We start from the raw sequence: 11,427 nt of genomic DNA, 5'->3' as shown, positions 1-11,427 counted from the left end.
TTTGGTTGTAATTGGTTTTCTGGAAATTGAATTCTGGAAAATAAATTACTGAAATTTGAATTATGGAAAATGAATTACATTTCTAGAAAACGTTTCCGGAAATATTTTCCGTAAAATAAATTACATTTTTTAAAAAACATCTGGAAAACATTTTACGATGTTTGGAAGATGTTGCTTAAACCTTTTTTTCCATAGTTGATGATTTTTTAAAAATTATTTATTATAAATATTAAATACAAAATATTATTTATCATAAAACTTAATATTATTATTTTTAAAATATTAAAATAATTTATTTAGTATTAAATATTATTTTTATAATTTTATTAATAAAAATATTAATATTTTTATATTTTATTGAAATAAAAATATTATAAATTATATTAATTATTTATTAAAGTAATAGTGTTATATTATATTTTAAAAATATTAATTAGTATATTTTAAATGTATTTATTAAAATATTATTAGATTATTATATTAATATTAAATATATAAATAATATTATTCATTATTAATAATTTAAAAATATTATTTCTATGAAATTAATAAATAATATAAATTTTATTAATAATTTATTATATATTATTAAAATAAAAATATAATATTTTATATTATTATAATATAATTGATTATTTTATTATAATATTAAAAATATAATATTATATTATTAGAAATATTAATAAATATATGTTAAATATTTTAATAATTAATATTTTGATTAAAATTATATTAAATATTTTGAGTATTTATTATTTGAAGTGAAAAGTTCGGAAAATGACTTACGAAAAATCAGACCGTAAGTCATTTTCCATAAAACACAAAGGAAATTCTGTTAATCAGGAAAATATTTTACGTTGACCAACCAATTTTCCTTCAACCAAACACAGGAAAACATTTTCCGAAATACGAATTACGTGAAACAAACACGGGATTTCGGAGAAAATCAATTCTGTAATTCATTTTACGGCAAACAAACAGACCCATATATTAACTTATTTGTATAATGAAAGAATAATTATTTGTATAATTTGTTTGATATGATATTTTAATAACATATCGGAAAAGTAGAGAAAAACTAATGTAGCTTAAAACTGTTACGTTACATTTTGATTAATTTAATATATATATATATTAAATAAATGATTATATGAAATATTGTATATATATATATTTTATATTGATATATATATATATATATATATATATATATTACATATATGTACTCAAATTCAACATTAGGATGATAATATGTCAGACTGAATCGAGTTTTAATCAATCCGAACCGATCAAAAAAATATATTCTTTACCCGAACTCAACTCGACCCAAAAATATATATTCTTCACCTAGTCTGACTTAACTCGAAAAATATATACCTTCTACCCTACTCTGACACAACTTAAATTTTTAGAGTATAAATTCAATTTAATCTGACTTAATCCGATATAAAATAAAGATTAATTAAAAAACATTATATAGAGGGTATTATAGTAATTATCTATAAATCTATTTGAAAAAAATTATATTATTACTCCCGGGTTAGGTTGAGTCAATTTTTCTCACCCTTCATTTGAACCTGACCGACTTCACTCCTTTAAAAATTCAACATGACCCGACTTGAATTTTTTTATAAAAATCTGATCCTATTAAACCGAATCGAGTCGAAATTCATCGATTTCAAGTTTAAAACATCAAGTGAAAAATAATATTTAAACTGACAAAATTGAAATAAATAATCATTCTGCCTTTTCATAACAGTGTTGGTTCGGTATTAGCACACTATAAAAGAAAACATTTCAATTAGCGTACGTTTCCTTTTTTTTTTCCCGGCTTTTAGAACTCGATTTGATGAACCTCGTCATGACGTGGAAATAAATAAATCACCGAAAGGTCCACAACATTAAATATAGGTCCACAACCTACTTGATTATGTTTCCCCAAAGAGAGTGATATCAAAGTCCACATCTGCGCGTGGGTCACCTGGACTTGCGTCCTTACCGACTCTTTCCTTTTCCGATACTAACCCATTTTAGCAACGTGTCTCTCTCTACAAGGAACCCCGACCAATCGAATTAATATAGTGAAACCGAAACTTGATACAAACGGTAGCGATTTTCTTTGATTATTATGTAGTAAACTACTTGCTTTGTCAATCTATCTTCGTTTTATCATTCAACTATTTTCTAAAAGAATCATTAATATTATATTTTAATTATTCATCTTTAAATAGTTGATATAATCTTTTTTAATAATAATATAATAGCATCTTATAATTCTTTAATCACTTAAGTCGTTTGATTAATACTATTATTTAGATATATTTTGCTTAAAAGTTATATAAAGTATGAAAAATTAAAAATATTTATTATTTGTTTATATGTATTGGTTTTATGTGGAGTAATAACGTTTTGTAGATATCTTTTCTTTTTTGAATAGAGAAAGCCGGTTATTATTAAGGAAAACATGAAAGCAAAAGAAATGCCAAACAGCTGTTATTACTCCATATTGATATGAAGATCCTGTTCCAACCTTCTAACACAATCATTTCATTAAGAGACTCTTCGCACGACAAACACTCCACCAAATATATGAGGGGACGAACCAATTCTTAAGCTTAAAAAATCCCCATCATGATAATACTTTGATCGAAACAATCGCCCTACAAATGATGAAGGTAGATCATCATAAAAAAGAAGAAAACAAAGCTGTATAAGCATAACTCATTTACCCAAAGTTGAACCAAGGTAGATAATCACTTCCGTGATACTATAGACATATGTTTACAAGGGTGATAAAAGCGAGAGAGAACTGGTCCTCGAAGTTATTCAGATCGTAATCCATCATTGTTTCTTCTGCAACGCCTTCGTCGCCGTCTTCTTGTTATGGTAGACAGTCCTCCACAATTACCTTGTATCGGTCTCTGCATCTACATATTTTTTTTTAAAAAGTACTTTTCATTCCGAGTGAATGGACAAAAAAACAAACCACCAAACTTACCGTAAAGTGGTTGGTATAATGGAGATGTCATAGCATGTTTAGTCATTTTTCATAAATATTTACAGCATTGGTATAATAAGCAGCATGGAAGATATAGTCATTTTCCCCTAATTTAACATTTTTGAACATATGACTCTTGGAGTGGTTCAGATGGTTAAGGAAATTTTATTCTCCCTTAGTGATTCGAACTCGAGCAATGTATGTACGGGTGCATGAGTTTAGATCTATGTTTTTTTTTAAAAAAAATTATAAACATATTTTAGCCCCGATCATTAGTAGTGAGTATCCGATCGAGTCCATTCGAGTAAAAAATTTAGTCGAGTTGACGAGTGTTATTTTACAATTCAAGTTTTATTTGAAAATTCTTCCAATCGAGTCAAAGTGTTTTGAGTTTCTGTTTAAATTTAATTGTAAATATTTATAATGTTATATACTAGTTGATTCTAATTTAACTTACTTTATATAATCATATATGATATACACATATTTTTTCAGTCTTTCATATGTGATATATATATATATATATACAGAATTGAGGGCTCGATTTAAACATAAAAATCAATTTACTAATTACTAAAAAATTCAACTTATTCGAATTTTATTTTATAACATAAAATCTTTATTTGAAGTTTTTTCAAGACTGATTTAAACTTATAAAATTATAAGTCGAATTGAGTGAAAAATAATTATTTTTAATTAAGCCGAGTTTTACTAACTCATATGGACTAATCATAGCATTGCCGCATATCACGTCTCTGACTAGAATCAGGGGATCGTGGTTTCGATTGAGGACCACAGTGGTCGTTGTTGTTTTTGTTTGGTTTTTAGTCCAACCCAACAGGTCGAATATGGGGCTTTGAGTTTGGGCTTAATTTCAAATCTTGTCTGCAACGTAATCATCTCCTGGGAATCAGATCTGATCCTTAGTTAGGGTTTTCGAGATCTGTAACTCTGCAAGCTCTTTAATCTTAGTTTTGCTTTTCCAATCTGTTTAACTGTTAAAATTCTTAACGAAACGCTCTGTCCGAAGGCTAGTTCCATTTATTGAGAGAGGGAAAAAATGGCTTCAGCGGGGCAGCCACCGTCACTCAAAAGAAGAGATGCGCCATCGATGAGAGAAGGAGATCAGCTTACTCTTACTCCTTTAGGCGCCGGCAATGAAGTCGGTCGTTCTTGTGTTTACATGACGTACAAAAGCAAAACTGTACTGGTATGCTTGCTAATTAATCCTTTTGTTCGCATATTTTGTTCTATTTTACTTCTGAAATTTGTTTATAATCTTAATCGTTCTTGTTTCTCATTTTAAATGATAGTTTGATTGTGGAATTCATCCTGCTTACTCGGGTATGGCTGCTTTGCCTTATTTTGATGAGATTGATCCTTCAACAATAGATGTTCTTCTTATCACCCAGTATGGCTTTCTCCCTTTATTTTGTGTTCATTTATGGTTCAAATTTGGTGCTTGGTACAGTTTAACTGTTATACGTTTCATTTGCTTTTTCCATTTGTTCAGCTTTCACTTGGACCATGCTGCTTCCCTTCCATATTTTCTAGAGAAGGTTTGTTTCTTTGGGAGTAAAGTCATTGTATAAGTTGTAATTACCTGGTCATGTTTAAGAACTAATGTGTTCTTATTTTCGATCAGACCACATTCAGAGGTAGAGTTTTTATGACTCATGCAACGAAAGCTGTTTATAAGCTTCTTCTGACTGATTATGTTAAAGTGAGCAAAGTTTCTGTTGAAGACATGTTATTCGATGAACAGGACATTAACCGCTCCATGGATAAAATTGAGGTATATATTCTTGGTTTTCCGTTTCCTGTTTGGGGTTTTTAGATTTGCATTGAAGTCATTTCGAATTATCTGATTGAAAACCTGCAGGTTATTGATTTTCATCAAACTGTGGAAGTAAATGGCATTAAGTTCTGGTGCTATACTGCTGGGCATGTTCTCGGTGCTGCTATGTTTATGGTTGACATTGCCGGTGTACGAGTGCTCTACACTGGAGACTATTCTCGTGAAGAAGATCGTCATCTCCGTGCTGCTGAGCTGCCACAGTTCTCTCCTGATATATGTGTAATTGAAGCCACTTATGGTGTCCAGCTTCATCAACCCCGACACATTCGGGAGAAGCGATTTACTGATGTTATCCATTCTACGATTTCTCAAGGGGGTCGTGTTCTAATCCCAGCGTTTGCCCTTGGTCGTGCCCAGGAACTTCTGTTGATTCTTGATGAGTATTGGTCAACCCACCCTGAGCTTCATAATGTTCCGATATATTATGCTTCCCCACTTGCAAAAAGTGCATGGCTGTTTATCAGACATACATACTGTCCATGAATGAGAGAATTCGAAACCAGTTTGCAAACTCAAACCCCTTCAAGTTCAAGCACATTTCTCCGTTAAATAGCATCGAGGAATTTAGTGATGTAGGTCCATCTGTTGTAATGGCAAGTCCAGGTGGTCTTCAGAGTGGGCTGTCACGCCAACTCTTTGACAAGTGGTGTTCCGATAAGAAAAATGCATGTGTTATACCTGGTTATGTTGTCGAAGGGACGCCTGCAAAAACGATTATTAATGAACCGAAGGAAGTGACACTCATGAATGGTCTCAATGCTCCCTTACACATGCAGGTTCATTACATTTCGTTCTCTGCCCATGCAGACTATGCTCAGACAAGTACATTCTTAAAGGAGCTTATGCCTCCTAATATAATTCTTGTTCATGGAGAAGCAAATGAGATGGGAAGACTCAAACAAAAGCTTATCACCGAGTTTACCGATGGCAACACCAAAATTATTACCCCGAAGAATTGTCAGTCTGTTGAGATGTATTTTAGCTCCGAGAAAATGGCTAAGACCATTGGAAGACTGGCTGAAAAGACCCCAGAAGTAGGTGAAACTGTTAGTGGTGTTCTGGTTAAGAAAGGTTTCACATACCAGATAATGGCTCCCGATGATCTCCATATCTTCTCACAGCTTTCAACCGCAAACATCACTCAGAGGATTACTATCCCTTTCACCGGTGCACTTGGTGTGATAAAGCATCGTCTTGAGCAGATATATGAGAGTGTGGAATCTTCAACAGATGAAGAATCTGGGGTTCCAATGTTGCGAGTGCACGATAGAGTGACCGTGAAGCAGGATTCAGATAAGCACATCTCATTGCATTGGACATCAGATCCCATAAGTGACATGGTATCAGATTCTGTTATGGCATTGGTTCTGAACATTACTCGGGAGATCCCTAAGATAGTAGTTGAGTTTGAGGACGTAAAAATGGAAGAAGAAAACGGGAAGAAGGCAGAAAAGGTTATTCATGCTCTCCTGGTTTCACTCTTTGGGGATGTCAAATTAGGAGAAAACGGGAAGCTTTTGATAACTGTTGATGGGAATGTAGCTCATCTTGATAAACAGAGCGGGGATGTCGAGAGCGAAAACGAAGGTCTGAAGGAGAGAGTAAAGACAGCTTTTCGACGAATTCAAAATGCAGTAAAACCAATCCCTCTCTCAGCATCATAGTTTTACCTCCGGTATCTTCTGTTTTACATCTTTTAATGTACTTTGAGTATAAATTTTGGATTCTCAAAATTGCATATGTAAGTTGTTTTCCATGCTTATTACCAAACACTAATTCCAAGTTTGTACTGCTTAGCACGGTAGCTGCCATGCATGTTAGCTTTGTTTTTATTCTTCATTAATTTGATCATCAATTTTTATCCTGTGTTCGGTTAGAAAATTGATTTTCTTTATCTGAGTTAATTCACTTGAAAAATAAGCGAGATGAGCTGTTAGATCGCTGAAATAAGATTAGGAGTTTAAATATTGAAATTCTGAATGGAATAAATTGGGTCGAGAGAGTTATTCTTAAAATAAAAGTGTAGTATCTGATCCGATTAATCAACTATGAGTCGGACACCGATGAGGTATTGAGCGATATAGGTCTATGGTCAACACATAATATGAAGAACCAAGGAACCATGAAGCTTCCATTGCACAGAAACTGATCTAACAATTGCTTCAAGTTCCCCCCGGTCCATGAAAATACTCATTTGTGACCCTCCATCGAACCATTATTGTCGCTTCTATTAGTCGAACCCCTCTGAAGGTCTATAATAGCATTAAAATCACCATCCAAAGTCCACGGCTCTTCAACTAGTTAAATGGAATGGTATTTGTTAATCACCAAGTAATGGAGGCTAGGGCATCAAAAAGCCTGAGCAGCATAATATAGCGTTTCTTATGAACTTGAGACTCGTTGGCGACGAAATTTGGATCGATTTTTGGAGACAGACATGATTTTAATTTAGTATTAGTTTTATATAATTATCAGTATCTGATATGTTAATCGATTAATCTAAATCAAATATTATAAAAATTTATTATGAGACGACTTTACCTACCTAAATTTTATCCCATTAAGTCAATTAATTGTTGATAGATATTAATTTAATATTCATTTCATCATAACAAAATTATATTTTTTATGTTATGATCTAAATCATTAATTATTGATAAATTATATACAAAATATGTATTAAATAATTTTTTTTATATCCAAATAAATTAACATTCTTTTTCAATAAATATAGCTTTTAAATATATATTAAAAATCAGTTTTATATTACTAATGCAATTAATAAGTATTGTTACTGATCATACTATTTAATTGAATTTTTTTTATAGATATAGGGGGGGGGGGGGGGAGGTCAAAGCAGGGGCACCGTTATTGTTGGTTTATAAGATCAAACAATTTTCCCCACTATTTGCCGCCTGAAAACAATAGACCCCAAAAAAAAGCCGAAATTGATTCGTTAATGGAAGAAGAGGTGGAATCGGGAAAGAAAATGGATAGAGCTCCATGCTTTGATTAATTTCCATGACCCCTTAATTCAATTCAAACTCAGAAACCCAAAAAAAAAAAAATAGTAGTAGAGAGAGTTTCAATGGGAAAAAATCCGTTCTCATTCATCCGTTCCTCCAGTCGGAAACGGCGTTCGAAACATAAGAAGTCCGCTCAATCGCCAGCGTTGCTGACCATCGGAGCTGTCGCTTCGTCTTCAACTCCGCCTCCGAGCTCGGCTAATTCTAATGGCGGTGTTGTGCGGCTGGCGGCGAAGGCTACCGGAGCAAGGCTATGGATGAGGTTCGACTCAAAGGGGACTTCAGAATTGGTGGAATACGATAAGAGTACGATTATTCAAAAAGCTTCACTTCCTGCTAGAGATTTGAGGATTCTTGGCCCTTTCTTCTCTCAGTCCTCTACCATTATTGGTATGTTTAAGATGTTTGTTTCCAGTTGATTTTAGTATCGATCATTGGAATTGTGGTTAAGTCGATTTTTACGGAAAAGTATCACGTGCGGTAATATAAGGTTAAAAAAAATGTTTTTGGTTTTGATAATATTTTTTTAATAAAATCAATTAAAAATTACCGAAAATATTATTATTTTATCGGTTTTATTATTATTGGGTGTGTACCGGTTTTGTTAACGATTCCGGTAAAACAATACCTAAAACATTATTTTTTCTATCGAATTTATTATTATTAGACATTTTACCAAAAATATTAAAAAGCGTTAATGTTTTAAGTAGAAATAATAATACTTTATATAACTTTTTACCAGTTTTATTAAAGAATAATAATAAAATCAATTACACTTTTTCTTAATAATATATTAAGACTGTCGTACGATAAAACTTATCGATTTTTACATATTGCAAGCTAAGCAAATATATGAATTCGTACAAATATATGAATTCGGGTATTCCTAGAACCGTACGAAAGAGGTCATTTCTGGTTTGAAGCAGGGTCTAAATGAACATAACTTTAACCCGTTCGTTAGTGAATCATTCGTTTATATTTGTTTATTAAGATAAATAAATGAAAATAAACAAAATTTTGATATTCATTTAATAAATGAACTAATATGAATTAAGGTGAATTTATTTAATTTATGTTCAAGAAGTAACTTGTTTATCAACTTGTTTATCAGCTCGATTGTTGGATCATTTATAAGCTCGTTTACTCGGCTTTTATTTTCCTTTTATTTTTTATAGGAATTAAATTAAATATAAGGTGAGTTTGGTGTTCAACTGTGAAGCCTTAGGAATTTAAAGACTAATAGAGTAGTTTCACTATTTTTCTTTGACTCGCAAATAAAAAGATAAAAACGTGTTAGTTGTTGAACATTAAACAAACATGATTAATGTTAAAAGGAATATGTTCACGAACGAACACGAACACTTTCAAAAATAAATAAACAAATATTGACACAATACTGAAAATTTAATCGAACACTAACACTTTTAAAAGTAAATAAACAAATTCGAATACAACTTTCAAGCTCGTTCATTTACACTCATTAAGATTGCTTCTAAAGATGTCATCATCTTGAAACGGAGAATTATTTTTCATAATTTCCGATCTGTTTTGCACCTCGACATGTTTCATGATCTTGATATATAGCATCAAACTATTGTGAATAACTGTATGCTTTTTCTAGTCATCATTATTATTATTATCTTGAACTAGTTAAGAAATTTTTTGAGATTCTTTTTGTAACCTTTTCCTAGCCAGGGAGAAAGCAATGGTTGTCAATTTAGAGTTTGTGAAGGCTATAGTCACAGCTTCTGAAGTTCTTATACTGGATCCTCTCCAACATGAAGTTCTTCAATTTGTGGATAAACTAATACAACAATTTCCTCATAAAAGTGCTTTCAAGACAACAATAGATGCAAGTGAAAGTGAAATCCGTGTTCCGACGCCCGTTCCGGAACCGATGGAGGGCTTTCGGTGCGAGCTTCCATTCGAGTTTCAGGTTCTCGAGATAGCGTTAGAGGTCGTCTGTTCATTTCTGGACCGAAAGGTCACGGACCTCGAAATGGGTTCTTATCCGGTGTTGGACGAATTGGCTCGAAATGTCAGCACCAAGAACCTCGAGCATGTGCGGAGTGTTAAAAGCAACCTCACTCATCTTCTTGCTCGTGTACAAAAGGTATAACTTTTATGCCTGTTGTTGCTTATGTGTTGGATGAACTAGTATATGATTCTTCAAACATTGATCCACATAATAATGCCAGGTGAGGGATGAAATTGAACACCTACTGGATGACAATGAAGATATGGCGCATTTGTATTTGACAAGAAAGCAGGTTCACAATCTGCAATTGGAGTCTCTGTCGAGAGATGAATTTTCAAACACCATCTGTAACCATCCACCCCGTCTACCTCGACTTGGTTCGAATAGGAGTGAGTTTGATCAGCCACTATTTCGACGACAACAACGTCGAGGACTTGGAGATGTTGCTCGAGGCTTATTTCGTGCGGTTGGATCGAATGCGTAACAAGATATTATCGGTGAGTAATTTTGCATCTCGTTTCACCTCATTGACTTGGTTTCCGAGTATCATTTCATTTGTTTCGATTCGCAGGTTCGTGAATATATCGACGATACGGAAGACTATGTCAATATCCAACTCGACAACCAGAGAAATGAACTCATTGAACTTCAATTGACATTGACCATATTTTCATTTGCCCTGAGTATTGAAACTTTGATATCAGGGTGGTTTGGTATGAACATCCCTTGTACATTGTATAAAATGGATGGGATATTCGAAATCTTTGTTGCAGGTATTACCGGGGGCAGTTTGTTGATTTTCTTTATTATCCTTGGATATGCCAGATGGACAAAGCTGATTGGTTCTTAAAGTTTTCGTCATTATCAACCATCACTAATTCAGTGTAGGAAATATATTACTACATATTTATGGAAACCAACCCCCCCCCCCCATAATAATAGGATGCCATTGGTTAGATCTAGGGGTGTAAACGAGCCGAGTCGAGCTCGATTCGAACTCGAAAACTTTAAATGTAGGCTCGACTCGAAAACTCGCGAGTCTAAAATTTTCAAGCTTGACTCGAACTCGAAAGATAATATTGAAACTCGACTCGAACTCGAAAAGGCTCGAACTCAAAAAAAAAATTCAGTAGCTTGATTGAAGCTCGAGACTCTAGCTCGATTGAAGCTCGAGACTCGAGCTCGATTGAAGCTCGAGACTCGAGCTCGATTGAAGCTCGAGACTCGAGCTCGATTCAAGCTCGATTTTGAGCTCGATTCAAGCTCGATTTTGAGCTCGATTCAAGCTCGATTTTGAGCTCGATTCAAGCTCGAACTCGATTCAAGCTCGAACTCGAACTCGAATTTGAACCTACAAAAATCTTATATTACATTTAAAATATATAAATAATTTTCTCTTTAATCAACCATCACCAATACATTTTTTTTATGATAATATAAACTCATTTCAGAAACTTTATAGGATGAATATAAGAGTAGTTATGGTTGTATAACAGGTTCTAAACACATAAGATCAAACATACGCCCACAGCAGGCACCCATTTACAATCCTCCCCAAAGCAAAACA

The 11,427-nt window shown here is 33.0% G+C and overlaps 1 protein-coding gene and 1 pseudogene across 1 annotated transcript; both read left to right on the top strand.

Moving 5' to 3' along the window:
• Window positions 1-3,919: 3,919 nt before the first annotated feature.
• Window positions 3,920-6,722, top strand: LOC120211224 (cleavage and polyadenylation specificity factor subunit 3-I-like). The gene is given in 6 exon segments (XM_039209821.1): window positions 3,920-4,208; window positions 4,312-4,409; window positions 4,512-4,557; window positions 4,644-4,793; window positions 4,881-5,292; window positions 5,295-6,722. Coding segments are annotated over 6 exon segments (2,082 nt in total). The 5' UTR covers window positions 3,920-4,058; the 3' UTR covers window positions 6,521-6,722.
• Window positions 6,723-7,776: 1,054 nt separating this feature from the next.
• Window positions 7,777-10,751, top strand: LOC120211186 (annotated as a pseudogene).
• Window positions 10,752-11,427: the final 676 nt, after the last annotated feature.

This window comes from Hibiscus syriacus, unplaced genomic scaffold (assembly GCF_006381635.1).
Source record: "Hibiscus syriacus cultivar Baekdansim isolate YM2019G1 unplaced genomic scaffold, ASM638163v2 tig00109971_pilon, whole genome shotgun sequence".
Classification (NCBI taxonomy): domain Eukaryota; kingdom Viridiplantae; phylum Streptophyta; class Magnoliopsida; order Malvales; family Malvaceae; genus Hibiscus; species Hibiscus syriacus.
This window is presented reverse-complemented; position numbering and strand designations above follow the sequence as displayed.